The sequence below is a fragment of the Heptranchias perlo genome, chromosome 10, assembly GCF_035084215.1.
Source record: "Heptranchias perlo isolate sHepPer1 chromosome 10, sHepPer1.hap1, whole genome shotgun sequence".
NCBI lineage: Eukaryota > Metazoa > Chordata > Chondrichthyes > Hexanchiformes > Hexanchidae > Heptranchias > Heptranchias perlo.
Genome location: NC_090334.1, coordinates 69,397,574 through 69,415,151, shown reverse-complemented (window position 1 = coordinate 69,415,151; position 17,578 = coordinate 69,397,574). Strand labels below are relative to the sequence as shown.

Genomic DNA, 17,578 nt, shown 5'->3' with positions numbered 1-17,578 from the left:
TTTGAATGCAAAAACACTGAAAGAAAGTTTCTTATAAAACAAATGCATTTTTGTTTCAAATAATAATAATAATAATAATTGCAAAGAACGCTTGCGGTGAGTAGTAGGTTCTGCAAACAACCCTTGTCAGGTCCGCCTCACCTTTAACTTTCAAATTTGAACGCAAAAGCATTGAGAGAAAGTTTCTTATGAAACAAATGCATTTTTGTTTCAAATAATAATAATTGCAAATAATGCTTGCGGGTTTGCAAAAACAACACACTTTTATCAGGTCTTGTCTGTCTGTCTTGTCTGTCTGTATGTATATGTGTGTGTGTGTGTGTGTGAGTGAGTGAGTGGCTGTGAATGAAAGCTTAGTATACAATGTGATTCCTTTGCCAGTAGTAGCCCCCATTGAGCTGGCGGCCAATTCACCGCCTTGACGTTCAAGTTCGCGGGCGCGTCACGTCCGCACTTGAACTTGGATTTCTCAGTGTGTTTGCTGCTGTAATGTGTGTGTGTGTGTGTGTGTGGTAGCAGCTCTCTCTCTCTCTCTCTGACGGCTATCCCACAATCCATCTCCATCCGCCATCTTTGCATTATTTCCAATTTATTTTCTGTCAGGGGCTCTGATGAAGATATTTTTCTCTGGAGTCTCCGGCTTTCCGCTCCAGATGTGACCGACTATGTCTCGCCGCAAGCAAGGCAACCCTCAGCATTTAAGTAAAAGGGAATTTTCGCGTAAGTAAAAAAATATATATAAAAAAATTATAATATATATATATAAATTATAATAAAAATTTATGCAAGATTTTTTTAAAAAAAATAATATTTTATCCTGACGTGAAATGTTATTGTTATTTTGGCTTTTTTTTAAATAAAAAGAGACAAAAATTGAGGTGAATGCACACTTAGCTCAAATGGTCAGGATGACAACAAAACGTTGAGACTTTTAATTCTGCAGAGTTAGTTTCTGAAAAAATTTAAAAATCGATTTGAAAGAAATTATACGCGTTTTTTTTATTTAAAAAATTGCAAATGTAATTTTTTTTAACCCCCTCAGAGCAGTGCATGTGTATCTTTGTGTGTAACAACTGGACATCGCTTTGCAATTTATTTTTATTTAGTTACATTTTTTTTCCTCTTTTTTTTCTTCTTCTTTGCATTTTACTGAACACCTTCCCCCCCCCCCTCCCTTACCCCCCGCAAAAAAAAAAGTTTGTGCAATAGAGAGTTGGAGTTATTTCTTTGCATCGGTCATTGCACGAGTGCCCGCTCTTGCCTATTTTTAATGTTTATTTTGTAGTTTTTGGTTTAAAAAAAATATTTGAAAACTTGCAAGTGGCGCGTGGAGCAGTGCTGCCCAGCGCGAGACAGTGGATGGAACGCGGCGGATCGCAACGTTCGAAACGTGGCCAAATAAGGAGAAAGTCGGAATATTTATGTTTTTTATTCTGCTAAAAATTTAAATAAATATATTCTTCCCCCTCCCCGAGAAAAAAAATAGCATAAATCCACTTTGCTGCGGAGACAGCCTGCGAGGTAACCCCCCTTTTCCAAACGAGCGATCCTTTTTTTTTTGTTATACAGAAATTCTGGGGGATTTATTTTCCCCCTTTTCAAAAAAAAAATTTTGCAATTGAATTCTTCCTGGGCAAAACAAAAAATGTGTTTTTTTTTTGGTGTGTGTGTTGTATGTGTCCGTGCAAAGGTTGCATATCATTTTTTTTTGTGTGTGGCTGAAGATCGGTTGCGTTTTTGCAAACTGCAAAAAAAGGTAAATGCATTTAATACGATTGGGATTCTTGGAGGGTGGACTGCATCTTGCTTGCAGATATTGGGTACTTTTTTTTAAAAAACAAAAACACAAAAAGAAAATGCTGCAATGAAAAGGACTTCCTAAATGGGGGATAAATCCAAGGCGTCTTTCTATTATTATTTTTTTTTTGGAAAAAAAAATAGACGCTCTTCTTGCTGCACGCTCCCGTCTTTATGGAGGAATAAAGCGCATACTTTTTTTGATTTGAGAGATCTGTAACTCGCTTAAAAAGGTAAATGCTGTCTGAGGCATTGGGATTTTGACAACGTGATATTGTTTTGAGGGGGAAAAAAAAGGTAACGATTTTTCTGAAAATGATTCCGGTCTTGACCCAGTGAATGTTTTAAAAAAATAAATAAATGATGGTGAATCGGAAGGCATGTTTTTTTTGTGTGTTTGTTTTTCCCCCCCTCCTCCTCCCCCCCCCTCTAAGTTTAATTTATTTTAATGTACAATTGTGTGATTAGATATTTTTTTGTATTTCCTCCTCCTCTTTCCCCCCTCCTCTCCTCCTCTCCTCCCCACCAAAGCTTGCTCTTCCCTCGCTGTCTATCCGGACCAGAGCAGCGCTCGGGAATACGAGAGCAAACTCGCGCTCTCCCCTTTTCGATACCTTTCTCCAGTGACAGAAAATGCCACATGCGCCTCGCCAGTGAAATCTCTCTCTCTCTCTCTCTCTCCCCCCACCACCATCATCACCCCCCCACTCCTTTTTTTTTTGTGTGCTCAATGCGCGGACACTGTCCGATTTTTTTTTAATGACACATTCCGACCTGCAACTTGCATCCTCCTTAAGCATCGCGAACCCCCCCCCCCCCCCCCGGACATTGCGATTTGTGCAGAGTGCAATGGGTGCTTTCTGTTTACCGATAAATAAATCCCTCCCTCCTAACCCCGTCGAGTCGCCGGGCAGTCGATGCATTGACTTGGGAGGGGGGGTGGTGGACAGAGAGTGAGAGATATTTAAAATACAGGTTTCAATGTGTGTATTTTTTGCACGAGTTCAGGCTTTGCTATTGAAATACCGTCTTTTTTTTTTGTGCGCGATGTTAAAGTAGATCATCCTGTGCACGGCCTGGCTGGGGGAAGGTTATTGAACGGCTGCAGAGACGGAGGAGGGTTAGACATTGAACTTGGGCTTGCACCAGGTCTGAGTTAGACTCCTGCCTGCCTTTGTTTTTGAATAAAGGGTTGGGGGGGTGTGTGTGTGTGTGTGTGCAAGCTTGAAGTTCCCATAAAGCCAGATTGGGGCTTTAGATGCAGTGGGAATGTGTGCTGCATAAGTCCGCCTTGCAAAAAAAAACTCAACTAAACAAAAATAAAAGACATACAATTACTACAATGAGTCAGATTTAGATAGTTGTAATTCTAATAAACTTTGTGCAGGGTTCCAACTTGCAGCCGCGTCCCGCGCTGGCGAGGGGCAGTGACGCGCGGCCGCCGCAAGGGGGCGCTCTAAGTCAACTCATCAATGCGCTAAAGCAAAAAAAAACCTGCTCTAGTGACCAGTTGCAAAGCGGCACCATTACCTACCTGTATTACTATCAGACATACATAATGCACAGTTTACATGTGTATATATATATACATAGGCATTTGGTACAGCATTGCACCGTCGCATTTTTTCTTCAAGGCAATGTATTATTTTATTTAAAAAGACTTATACCTTTTGCAATTCAAATAAATCAATGTATGTATGTGTATATATAAAATATCAATCCCTGGTACAACACAATCAGTTTGGTCAAACTAAAATACTGTATTGATCTTCAGAGGAACTTGGACGGTGAGATTGCAATTAAAATAATGGACTGGAACATCCAAAAACAATTTTTGATATTGTTTTTATTTGAATTAATTTAAAAGGTATCCAGCATCACATAATGCAAATTTAAATTGCATGGCCATGTCTTTTTTTTTAAAAAGAAAAGATCTTTGGTTTGTGTGTTTGGTGGGGGGGTTGGGGAGAGGAAAATGTTTGTCATATCTTCAGAAATATTTAGGATGCTGCAGTGATTTGGTTTATTTTTAACCGAAGGTAGCTATCTGAGAGAGAGAGAGAGAGCTCGTTGTGTTTGAAAACAAAGAAAATATATTAATTTTAAAATATCCGTTCAACTTTGTGATGGCAGAGCGTTTAAGACAAAAGAGACCCGTGTTTGTTTTTTTTTCCGGGTTCCTTAAACTAGCAAAGCCCAGGCCAACGATAAGGAGGGGAGTACTTCTACTTTGACAAGAGCTGAATGCTTCTGAGCTTCTGCCCTTCTTGCATTGTTTTCGTGCTCGTAAAACCCAGAATAAAACAAAAAGTGCCTTAAGCAAGTTATTTAGAAATAAATTAAAGCAGAGGGGATACACTTCAGCAGTTGTACACACGTCAATGAGTAGGTTAGATGAATATCATCATTTTCTTGCTAAAGTGACAGCAGATGTGGGAATTGATTAATGATAGAACGATCACCGAGAGTATATTTGCCTTTTCTGAGTCTTCTGATATTAAATATTGTAGGTTTTATTTCATGTTTCAGATGCAGATTTCTTTTTATGTGAAGGGTAATGTAGTCGGTGGTATCTCACCATTGCACTGCGTGTGGTTGTGTAGACTTATATAGGGTTTTTTTTCTCATATTTAGCAAAAAAATAAATAAGACTGCTTTGCTCGCACAAATCTATCTGTACACTCTGGTTTGTTGGAACAGTTTTGCTGCTGATTAATATTCCTTGAGAACCTGTTAAGGGTTTTCAAATAATGCAAAAAAAATAAAATAAATTGTACCACTGAAATAATGAGGCTTCTTGTAATCCTGTGACAGAGCAAGTTGTTAAACTTTGAGCGACTGTCTGTGGAGAGCACTAAAATGTTACGTGCTTGTCGGTACAATAGCCGAGGAGCTGAAAAGAGGCAGATGAATCAGAACATTCCTATTCACGCTTTGTCTTCCCAATCTCTCTCTCTCTCTCTCTCTCCCTCTTTGTTGTCCCCGTTTGTTAATTGTACCTATTAATGTATAAACCTATATACAAAATTTCAATGTGACGTTCTTACTTATCAGTATAACTTGATGAAATGACCTCACCAGTTTATTTACATGAAAAAAATATAAAATTGGTGATCACTTTAAAGTAGAAATGCAGCACTGGTTATCCTCAGCAAGTGCAACCTAACAAAAGGCCCCACAAACCACTAGTTGTGACGTTTTTATGTTAAAAATGTATTTCTTTGTATTAAGCTCGTTTTTTTTTGTTGTGGGGGGGGGGGAATTCTACTCATCAATAACTACAGCACCCTTGTCTCTTGGGGTACCACCGTGCATTGGCTGTCTGTAAATTTACACATATTTGTGATGCAGATTGGAGGGGCAAGAACTCTGTTCTCTCTTCTACACCCCCCCCCCCCCCCGAAAAAAAGCCAGCCATGGGTCTCTAGTGAATGACTACCACATTTAACACAACAAGAAAAAACCCCAACCAGTATATCAGTAAACATTAAATTAATCTGAATTAGGCAGGGGCGTTGGAGTAGCATTTATCTAGATTTACGATATTCAACAGCATTTGTATTAGAAAAGGCCCTTTTCTTTTAGTTTTGCAGATTTGTTTCCTGAGTGTCTTGCATCTGAAAACCTGCGTCTTGTTTCACTGACAACTGTGTGCAAGGTGTAAAAAAAAATGTTTAAAAAATGCTTTTGAGCCGTTGGCTCTGCTGAGGGCGTTTTTTTCTTTCTCGCAACTTCTTTATTTCACGTTTGTAAAAGATGTTTTTTTTTGTTTGATTGAGGGTGGTGGGGGGTCAGGTTGGTGGAAGAGTTTGGTCAGGTACGCTCGCGTCTGTCTTTCCGTGTAATGTATGAATCGCCCGTAAACCCAGGGAGATACGGGACCGTGTTGTAAATTGACTTTTTTGCTAAAAGGAGGCTCTCCTCTCTCTGTTCCCCGCGCCAAGCAGAGGCCGACCATGTGGAGACGACGAGCACGGACGAAGAGGACGCGGCCATCGCCGAGCCGGGCGGCGGCGACCGCGACCTGCTGACCTGCGGACAATGCCAGGCGCACTTCCCCCTGGCCGACATCCTCGTCTTTATCGAGCACAAGAGGAAGCAGTGCAACGCTGCTGGCATCTGCTTGGAGAAGGCAGTGGGTAAACGCAGCCCCTCGCCCCCGCACCCGGAGCCCAAGAGAGTGTCTGAGCCGGTCGAAATCGGGATCCAAGTCACGCCCGAAGAAGACGATCGTCTGCTAACACCCACGAAAGGAATTTGCCCGAAGCAGGAGAATCTTGCAGGAGGTAATGCATCTAATACCACTCAATGAACTGATAATTGGTCTGTTTTTGTTCCTCATTATGGTTTAATGTGTAGGTACAGTCACAGCGATTGATTTTCTCCCCCTACCCGCAACTCCCCCCCCCCCCCCTTTTGTTGAGAGATAAATTCAGTGTTTGCTTTAACCTTCATGAGCTTTTCAGAACTTTCCACTTTCCAAATGTTCCTGAATCTGAGCAGAGTTTAATAATACACGGGGAAAAAAAATGCCTGTCTCTTATTTGTGAGCTGCCTTTGCCATACTGCTACCTACACTATATATAGCAGGCATCAAGAGAATTGTCACACACCACACACACACACACACACACACACACACACACACACTCACTCTCTCTCGTGCTATAAATAGATAGGAGGAGGGTACTTTGTGTGTTGGCCCTTTGTGTGTTTTTATTTTAAGCATTTTTCAGGGCTTGCTGTTTTTATATATAATTTCATTGCTGTCACTACAGAGAGGCTCCTGGGATGCGTACACACTTTTGAGCGTAACTCTTCGAGAAGAGCTCACTTTAACTGTTAGCGCCGAGTTTTTTTTAAAAAAGAGGCGTTCTCAAACAGTCAGTGTGACACGGCGGGTGCTTTAAGGGTTAATAGGATGTCATTTGTGTTTTTTTTTTAAAAATGTGCCGATACCGATTCTCACATGCTGTAGAGCGGGGACTGATTTTACAAAGGGAAAAAATTCACGTGTTGCACCCAGAATCTAAAAGAGAAGAGTGGCATTTTGTTGACTAGAATATAAAAGGGGATTTCAGCTGCACCTTTCCTCCTCCCCACCCCACCAAAGAAAGCTTTGCTCACCCCGGAAGGAGAGGTTAACTTCATTCTCTACTCAAAAAAAATAATCAGAATGCAAGTTAGGCCTGAAGGTGAATGGTTGCATTTCCGTTTGACACTGTTTTCAAGTCCTGGATTCCCCCTTGCAAACTGCCCAGGTTGGATACTTTGTACGGGTGTGTAGTGGTTATGGCACTGGACTAGAAACCAGCAGTAGGCCGTGAGCTTAAGTCTTTCTACAGCAACTTGTGAAATTGGATTCAATAAAATCTGGTCATTTTTGGACTGGCACGGGGATGGTGGGGGGGGTGGGAATTAGTTTCCGGAATGGCACTTGGATCAGGCCGAGGAAGGGAGATGGGCATTGCTGACCTGTGCCGGTGCCATCTTAGATATACAATATTCGAAACCAGTGAGCTGTCCCGTGTTAGCGCCGCCAATGGAAGTAAAGTTTGGGAGCGCGCGAGTGGGCGGCTTCCTTGAGGTTATCAGCTCACGTGATCAGGAACTCTGCGCTTTCTTGCCATTGCACACGCACGTGTGTGCATGTGCGTGCGCACACACGTGCACAAGAGCATGCGCATGCGTGTTTGTATTCTTGTATTGTGGAAGCCTGTGCTGGCTTATCTTTCGGAATGCTACTCAACAGTAAATCACAGAAGATTAAACACTCCACATGGTGTGGACTTTTCACCTCAGAAACTCCTCCGACAGAATGCCACTTTTCTTCTTAAAATAAAAAAAAAGTGTATAATAATTTTGAAGTAATTATTTAAAATCCTCTATAGGGATACTAAGCAGCATTGTGAGTGTATTGGAGCATTAGAATATTTTATATAAAAAAGATAAAGCTTCAATGTAAATTGGAATGTTGTGGAATTTTAATTTTTTGTAAAAGGTTTACACGATATCGTATGATTCAGAATGAAACATGGTGTAACACATTTTTATTTAGGGGAGGGGGAGGGAGATTTGGACGAATAAGTTTATGTTCAGAGTTACGAATTTCAAAGTAATATTGGGAGAGGTGGGGTTCCAGTGTTGTTTTGTTTATTCGCCACGATTGACAAACTGCTTTTGTACTTATCGGGGTCCGAAAAATAAAATCGGTAAATTGGCTGGTTTAAGGCTGTCCTTGTATCATTGCTTTGCCTTCAGACAAAGTGATATGTTTGACTCTTGCAAATCACCTATGCTCTCCACCGCCCCCCCCCCCCCCCCACCACACACACGTATTCCCCCCCCCCCCTCCTCCTCCCTAGGAAGCTACTGGTGGGCCTTTTTGCTAAATTTAAAAGAGTGGGTGGGGTACCAAGGGGGGATTTAGTGTCTACGGGTGAGGGGCTTATCCAGAAATCCCAAAGTCATAATGAAAACAGAATGGCCCTCTTTGCTTCCCTTTGATGCGCTTGGCAGCCAGAGTACTCACAAGCCCCAGTGTTTTGTTTGCGATGATTTGCCTCAGACTCACAGGGTGTCCTTTTTTTTTAAAAAAAAAAGCAACGCAGATTAGAAAGCAACAAAAAAAAAATTGGTTTCAAGTTTTCCACTAATTGACATCATGTGAACACATTTTTAGCTTTAAAAGAAAAGAAACAAATCCGGGTGTTCGTATTTGAAACCAAAAAAAAAATCTGATAACCGCCAACAGCAAATCCCAGGCTCTCACATAGGGGATGGAACTGTCTGGTTGTTATGTTTTTTTTAATGAAATAAATTATTTCCGTGCTACATGATAAAGTGTTACAGCACGTTAATTATTGTGATGCTGCAGTTAATTCTACCGATTCCTCCCTCACCTCTTCTCTAAAGTGAAAGAGCCTTTTTCAAACTGTTATCCCACAATTTCCCGTTGCATGTGGATTTTCGCACCAGGGAAATAAACAGACGGACTTTGATTATTGTAGGCTTGTCATAGCGCAGCGTCCCAGCATATCCTTATATCTAGGCATCCATGTTTGAGAACAGTGACCAGCTTAGCAATTAGTAATTCAGCAGGAAATGAGGCTTATCAACACTTTGTCCAATGAGAGTCATTTTGTATATTTTAAAATGTCTGGCGTTGTTGGATGTCAGGTACCATTTGGCGCTGGGTGCTTAAATGCCTCTTTGTTAATAGCAAGGTAGAGAAAAATATTTTTTACAGAACTTTGGAAATATAGTTATGGAACTGTCCCAGCGTCTGCTGTGCGATGCGGCCTATTATTGTTTGACTTGACTTGCAGTGCTCTTGTTGTGCTTGCTTACACTGCTCTCTCACCGATGGGGGGGGGTCTCGTCTTTGCGCCACTACTGCATTTTCACAAACGGAATAAAATTGTTAATTGCAGAAATGTTTGAAAGCTGCTATGTTACTGCGTATGGCCCTTTTCTTCATGCTCACGCACAGACCCTCACACTCACACTCACGTACTCTCACGTTCACACAAACTCACACATCAAGGCTCCAGTGCAACCTCATGGTTTACGAGCTCGCCTTGCCTTGCCTGCAAAATTCATTGGGCCATAGTTGGATGCCTGTGCCTGGCACGCCCCTGGTGCACGCCAGAAGAATCTGATTCGTGCTATTTGTCTTTGCAATTTACATTTTAGAACTGAATGTAAAACTTGGCCAAGTCGGGCCCCAGATGTGTATAAACAGCCAGAGCTCTGCTCTCACAGTCACTGCTCTTATCTGGAGCCCCTTGGTTGCATTATGGCTCTGCAGCTCCTTTCCACCTCTGTTTTATGTGTTTTGTTCAGCCAGTGCAGTGGAACGTAGCCAGTCTTGAGTAAGCTTTGCTTGAATTCCCGGCCTCAACATCAAAGTTTATTTATACATGGTGGCCCTGATATATATACACTGAGACAGAAAGGTGAAAAAGGAGACCTAATTTAAAGGGGACATGTTTAGACACAGGAAAGAAAAAAAACTCTCTCTCACTGTCTGTGTGTCTGTCTCTCTTTTTCTGTCTTTGCATGTTTCTCTGTCTCATACGTCTGTTGCTGTCTGTCTCTGTCTCTCTCTGATGCTGTCTCTGTGCCAGTCTGTGTCTGTCTCTCTGTTGTCTGTTGGGATGAATTTCTTTCTGTGTCTCTGTCTGTCTATCTCTCTCTCTCTCTCTTTCCCTGCCCTCGTATTCTGTCTTTCTATCTCTTTTTCTCTGTGTCTGACTCCCTGGTTTTATTTTCCTCTCTGTTTCTCTTACTCTCTCTCTCCCTCTCTGTCTTGCTGTTTCACAGAGGTACTTGCCTTCAATTTCAAAGGGTTGTTTTTCATGAGCCGTGTCTGTTGCACAGGAGGGAGTGGAGAGAACAAATGTGGGGGTGGGGGTGAGGGAAGAGTCCCGTGTGAAACATTGTAAAGTTTTTTTTTATATAAGTTGTAACTGTTTGCCTTAAGACACAGTTAGTGATGAGGTTCACTTGAATTTGTTGTTACTTGCTGGATTGGGCAGCATTTTGCTGTTGAGTTTCATTCATAGGGCGATTGGAGCACAACTGGGGAATGGGAATTTGTCCCCTTTGCCCCTTGGAAATGGGGTGCATTTTCCCCCACGGTTCCCCACCCCCCCTCCTTTTCCTAAGCTCAGCGACTTTTCCTGGGGTACAGTTCCACCGATCTTCTACCTTGCTCAAATGGCCTTCTTCATGTGTGAAGCAAGGCAGTGATGATTGGTAGCATATTCAACCGTGAAAGGCAGTGCAGCCAACGAACCCGACCCTGTTCCGGGAACCCGATTCGCACGCAGACAGGCGTGCACTTAGCAGGGGTGGCGGGGGGTGTGGGGGGGTGGCGGGGCGATGAGGGTGGGGGAGCTGAATGGCGTTGAGGAATGGGGAGTCCTGGCTGGTTTCCTCTCTGTCCCCTCCCATCCTAGAGACCCCAAGACTAATTTTAGGGGTTACCCCTCCCCCTCCCGGCTGCTGTCCCCGCTGCATTGTTCGGTTGAACGCGTGTCCCGTGCCCCCTCACCCCATTATTGCTCGGTGACTTCCCAATGTGTTACAAGTCGTAGACAGCACATTAAAAAAAACAACAAAAGATAAAGATGTTTACCTCAAACTCACATGGAAAAAACTCCTCCTGAAACGTGGACTAATGTCTGGAGTGACTGGTGAAACAACGGGGCCTGTGCAGGAATAGGGGGATCCTGGGGCTAACTGAAAAGCACTTTGATCTCTCCTTGTGCTTTCATTAGCCTGAGGTACCCCCAGTCCTGCATAAAACCTGCTGAATCGTTCACTGTTCTGTTCAGCATGGACCGTCTGTGATGGATAAGTGCACAGATACGCTAATGTCAACCAGATTCCACGCAGCGTCCATTTAATTACAATCCCTGCTCTCTGCTGTTAAATTCTCAAATTTCAAAAATAATTTTTTTTTTCTTTTTGTTTGCGGCCTGGAATGTAAAACTAAGATTACATGTTCATTTACTCTTCTGGTGTTTTTTTTTAAAAGACAGTTGGGAATAATTGCCTGGGAATCAAGACCGTTTTTTTTTAATACACGGGATAGATTATAATCTATTTTGTAGGATGTCGGACAGTTAAACCTTGGCATTGTTGAACTCCCTGCAAAGCTTGTGGTACACTACTTTCAAAAACGAGATTTGCCTTTTGTGGTGCTCATACAATAGGCGAATTTGAGCTGTTCTGGCCTGGAGCGGGGAGGGGGGGGGTTCTGATTCATTTCCATTTTCCAGGAAACCTAATTCAGTTTAAAGCTGTTGTATGTTTTCGCAGGAATGCAGTTTTTTGTGAATTTTTGTCTTCAACAGATTCCTTTTTTTATAAAAAAAAAAGACAACTTGATTTTTTTTGTTTTTCTCCTCTACCCCCCCTCTCTTTTTCTCCCCCCCCCCCCCCCCCCCCCCCCCCCCACCGAGAGTTGGGTGGAGGGGTGGGGAAGGAATGATCCAGGCTACAGGGAGATGGCTTGCTGCCTCACCTCTCCCAGGGATGCACAGGTTTGACTGGCAGGCGGGATGGATGTAAAAGGGGCAGCAGTGGCGAACCAGAGATTTGCGACCTCCGAATGCCAGGGCATCAGATGTATTTTACCAACCCTGACGCTGGTCCTGGTGGAGCGACCGGGGCCCACATTTTTGCACTGCTTTCTATGGCACCTATCAGGGCAATTGGGACCAGATTTGCCCCATTTATATCACAGCGTTTTGCCAGGGAGTACAGCTGACGGCAAATTGCCAATAAAAAAAAACTACCCTTCTGATTTGGGAGAAAGTCTGGCCACCTACAGCCTCTCCCTGCCTTGACCTGCCCTAGATTGTGAAAACTGTGGAGTGAAGAATCATACCGAAACTTGTAAAGGGGGCAAGTATACAGTGTAGTCTGTCCACATTTCTCCCTTCAAACCCTCTGGCCTTACATCCCTTCTAAGTGCCTGGTCCTATTGACTCTGCGGCTACTACTTTGCGGGGCGGTTTCTACGTTGCAGGAACAATAGACAAGACATTTGCTCATTGCTCAGAAGCTGGGGGCGGTATGTGGAGGCGAGAGATCAGGGAACTGCACAGCTGACAATTGCAAGTGCGCAGAGGGCTCGGTCCAAAGGTGGCAGCTGTAGGAGGCAGCATTTATATCGAAGGGCGGGGAACACAGGTGTTTCCGGAATTGCTGGCAAAAGCCACCTCTTCAAGTGTCGGCTTGGCTCAGTGTTTAGTATTCTCACCTCTGAGTCAGATGGGCATGGGTTCAAGTCCCATTCTAGAGATTTGAGCACATAATCTAGACCGACACTTCAGCAGTACTGAAGGAGTGCTGCACTGCCGAAGGTGCCGTCTTTCGGTTGAGATGGTAAAATGAGGCCCTCGTCTCCCTGTTTTGGTGGACGTAAAAGATTCCTTGCATGATTCGAAGAAGAGCAGGGGAGTTCTCCCGGTGTGCTGGCCAGCATTGATCCCTGAACCAACGCTAGATTGTCACGTCATTTATCTCATTGTTGCCTGTGGGATCTTGCTGTGTGCATTGGCTGTTGTGTTTGCCTATATAACAGTGATGCATGCACTTAAAAAGTAATTTATTGGCTGCAAAACACTTTAGGACATCTTGTGGACATGAAAGATGCTTTATATATGAAAGATTGTTTATGGTAGCGCTGGCCCATTCATTTGACCACACAGCCACTGAAAGGGGCTGTCATTGACTGCAGTGTTTTAATACAAAGGGGCATTAGTAGGCTTTGGATGTGAAATTGATTTCTCACTTAACCTGCTTTCTCTATTTCCCTCCATCCCCCCTCAAAAAAAAACTGTGCATTAAGGATCCAATGACCCACGGACTCTGAAAAGAGGGAATGAGGTGCAGTCTGAAGCTTCCCAATATTTCCAGCGTTGGGGTTTAAGATGCTGGCAGTTTGGGATTAAACACGTCCAAACATCACCTTTTGACTTAACCCCAGAAGAAAGCAAGTGCTTTGCTACAGTTCTGATTGTTTGACTTCCGACATTCTCGTCTGTTTAATCAGCAGCTTTGATTTCCGATATTAACTGAACCACTGCCGGCTTTGTCGTAGTTTGGTGTCTAGTTATTTTTATCAGTCTTGCTTTCCCCCGCCTCCCCATCTCTTATGAATTCCAATTGGAATTTGGTGGAACCTCATACTAATGGGATGTGTGTGCAGGTCAGTATTTCAGGCTGGTGAAGACTAATTAGCTTGTGCTACGTGTCTGCCAGGGCTCAATACCAAAAGTATCGGCGCGTGCTTGTGTATGTGTAAAACCGAGGATGATGTAGCCCAGATAACTCACCTTGGATTAATGAGACTCAATGAAGCATTGGATCAGATCCCATTGCTTCCCCCTCCCACCCCCCCCCCCCCCCCGCCTCCCCGGTGGTTCAGTAGGTAAAAAGGTATCATTGCCTGCAATGGAACGGAGGCCAGGGAAGGTTTCCAGGTTAGGATCCCTGGTTACATTGCTGAGTTAGCCCACCTCAGTGGGGTGGTAGTTGGAATGCATCAGTGCTCCTGGGTTTTGGTGGGGGGGGGGTGGGGTTTATGGGGAGGAATCATTCACGGTTCCCACGCCTGATGGCTACCGGCGATGTTGATAGAAGGGGCACTCGCATGACTGTCGGGATGAGGACGGGATTGGTTTTAACTGTGTCTCCCCCGTCCCTCCTCTCCTCCTCCCGTCCCGTGCCAGGCGGACACTTGCTGTTTACAATCACCAGTTAAGTGAAGTACTAATGGGCATGTAGTTGTAGGGAGCAGTCCAGATCTGTGTGTTGACTTCAAATATAATTGCAGTTCTGTATGTGTGTGTTTGTTTTACTGGCCCGGATGTAAAAAAAAGGAAGAGGACCCTTGATGCTTGCTGGAAACCTTCACCTGGAAATGGCTCTTGTTTGATGGTTCTCGTAGTTTGGTTTTAATGTTTGTATTTTTTTTTTGCTCCCTGCTTTGGTCAGCAGTGTCCTGCCTCCCTGACAGGGAAACAGAAGACTTCATTTTGTTGTGATTTTTCAGTGGAATGGCGTTGGAAATTTAAAAAATAAAATAGATTAAGCATGCATTCTACAGCAGGGAAAGAGATTTTCAAGAAGTCTTTATGGGTCAGCCAGGAAATAAAGGCAATGGGGAGGGTGGGTGGGGAGTGGTGGAGATCGGGATGTGAAGCAGTGATTGAATAACAAATTGTGGGATTTATTTGATAGATCACTGCAGTTGGGCAAGAAGAAATCAGACAGGATGTCCGCATTGCCAGAAGACACTCCGATATTCCACTGTGTCTGTTATCACGTGTATTTATAGCCTGCCTCTCCCGTAGAGAAAGCTCACTCGACTTGGGGAGTCTGCAAACGAAAGCCAGGTTTCTGGAGAGGCCCTGCTCGAGCCACAGGAGAGGAGCTCAGCCGACTTGAGACACGCGGCCCTCCATTTGTTGGCTGAGCTCCGTGGCATGAATAGCGGCCCGCGTCGCAGACCGAGCGTGGCCTGGTGATTTAGGGCTGCCTCTCGGGTTAAAATAGACGTGGGGAGAGGTGGTGCAACGCACCTGCTCTCGGAGTCTCTCTGTGCCCACGGAGACCAGCTCCCAACTCTGCAGTGTGAAGGAGGCGGGTGGAGCTCGCTCTCCCGTGTTCGCGTGCAGTAATAATAATAGCGGCCTTAAGAGTTTCCCTTTTGATTTGAAGGCAGATTGTCGTGAGCTCTAAGACTACAGTGGATGAGCACCTTGTTGGTGTTGCCTTAGCTACCAGGCTCAGCTTTCGTTGAGTGGTTGTGATAGGGTTAGATGAAGAGGGCTGGGAGGTGGCTCGTGTGGAGCATAAACACCGGCATGGACCAGTTGGGCCGAATGGCCTGTTTCTGTGCTGTACATTCCATGTAATTCCTTCAGAACCCGGTAGACAGCGATAATGTCTGTTTTTTTTTTGATTACACGGGTGGTGGTATTGCTTCCATTCCCTGGCAACTTGATAACTTCCCGTGCCACTGATACAAAATACCCCCCCTGCTGGCTGCCACCCTGCGGTCATGCCTGCCCCTAACTCAAAGTGTTTCACCGTTACCTTTTTATATTTTTATCTTGTTTAAAAAAAACGCACACTGAAAACCGTGAGACGTCGATTCAATTGTAGCTCACGGCAAGGGGATTGGGGGGGGGCGGGGAGACACAAACCCAAACCGTGTCGTAGAAATACAGCACCCATGCGCTTTCCGTTCACGGTGTGACAGAGTCAGCAGACCCTTGTGTGTGCTTCCAATCCGCGGTCTATGACTTTAAGCCACTTAAAGAAAAGAAAGAAAGAACTTGCATTTATATAGCGCCTTTCACAACCTCAGGACGTCCCAAACGCTTCACAGCCAATGAAGTACTTCTTTGAAGTGTAGTCACTGTTGCAATGTAGGAAATACGGCAGTCAATTTGTGCACAGCAAGGCCCCACAAACAGCAATATGTTAATGACTAGGTAATCTTTTTTTCAGTGATGTTGGTTGAGGAATAAATATTGGCCAGGACACCAGGGAGAACTCCCCTGCTCTTTTTCAAAATAATACCATGGGATCTTTTACGTCCACCTGAGAGGGCAGATAGGGCCTTGATTTAACATCCCATCTGAAAGACGACACCTCTGGCATATGCAGAATTGGAGTGTCAACCTGGATTAATGTCCATCAAGCCCCATGTAGTGGGATTTGAACCTATAACCTTCTAACTCAAGGGGTGAGAATGTTACCCACTGAGCCACGGCTGACACCTTAACTGAACTGTGGTGGACGGGGTGTCCCGTAGGCAGCTCCCATTCTTGTACTCTGCCCTGATTATCACAGTAGTTTGTGAATCACTCCACTTGTACACAATAATCTCTTAGGAACAAAAACAGAAAATGCTGGAAAAGCTCAGCAAGTCAGGCAGCATCTGTGGAGAAAGAAACAGAGTTAACGTTTCAGGTCGAAGACCTTTCGTCAGAATTGGAAGATGTTAAAGAGTTAAAGTTTTTAAGCCTCTTAGGAACTGATGGGTAGCCCTTTTTTTTTTGCAATTAGCTGGCGAAGCAATCAGTGACTTTCGGTGACGGAGAAAGCGCAGTGCTCAAAAACGGTCTGCGTTCTGGTAATTCTCATATTAAAGTGAGCCTCCCAAATTCAGTATTAAAACCTCCAGGAGCTCAGCCAAGTGCCCATTCCTCCTGTGTTCGGCATATCGAGCCATCCTGGAAAGCAAAGTAATTTCCTCAAAAGCAAAATACTGCGGATGCTGGAAATCTGAAATAAAAACAGAAAATGCTGGAAATACTTAGCAAGTCTGGCGGAATCTGTTACAAACAGAGTTAACGTTTCAGGTCGAAGACCCTTTGTCAGAACTCTGACGTAGGGTCATCAACCTGAAACGTTAACTTGTTACTTTCTCCACAGATGCTGCCTGACTTGCTGAGTATTTCCAGCATTTTCTGCAAAGTAATTTCCTCGCTCACCTCCCCTCAAAAAAAAATCCCCCTCAACAGTTAGGGTTAAGGATTAGCTCTGTTCCAGGTTGCCTGGGTAGCTGTGGGATTTTGTGTCTCATATTACTGTACCTGAGCGATTGTGACTGGTTGGAACCTGTTGGCATTATTAGTCCGTTAACATGTGGGATCTAACTTTAATCAAGAATCACCTTTCTATCGAGAACTTCTTGGGCAAAAACAATTCCTTTGCCTCCGACCGCTGTACTGGAGCAGTAAGCGCGGGAGGTTTTTTTTAATGCTTCATACATTCTTGACAAGTGGAAGCTGAGGCCTTATCAAAAGGTGCTTTACTAAATTGTGCAGGAGTTGTCTCGTACTGCATCTAAGAGCCCCACACCTGCCAGATATTAACTAATGAGATTTCACCACCTCTAGTCGACAGATGAAGGCTTACAGCAGATGTGGCTGTTCTGTCCTTCTCATACCTGACTTTAGATGACCAGATTTGGTTAACTAACTATGTGGAGATTTGAAGCGGGACCTTGTAAGAGATTCTGGTGGATAGCGACGGCATAATTGAGTTCGGTTGCTTTTTTTTAATTAGATTTGAGATTTTAGAAAGGTTAGGTGAAGGGCCAAGATCCAAAGTGAAAAGAGTGGGGGAGAAGGTGAGGTAAATCGAAGAGTCTTTGGATCATAGGAGGAAGGAAAGGCTGTGGGAGGAAAGGAGTTCTATAGCTGTCAGGTCCTGGGACAGAATGAATTAGAGTAAAAGACATTGCGAT

At 44.0% G+C, this 17,578-nt stretch overlaps 1 protein-coding gene across 2 annotated transcripts in view; it reads left to right on the top strand.

The window, feature by feature from the left end:
- Positions 1–511: 511 nt before the first annotated feature.
- LOC137326667 (B-cell lymphoma/leukemia 11B-like) overlaps positions 512–17,578 on the top strand; it is a 153,936-nt gene continuing 136,869 nt past the window's right edge. For both annotated transcript variants that reach the window (XM_067991970.1, XM_067991969.1), the window contains exons 1-2: positions 512–720; positions 5,745–6,083. In XM_067991970.1, coding sequence (XP_067848071.1) covers positions 666–720; positions 5,745–6,083 — 394 coding nt within the window. In that variant the 5' untranslated portion in view covers positions 512–665. The remainder of the gene's footprint in view (positions 721–5,744; positions 6,084–17,578) is intronic.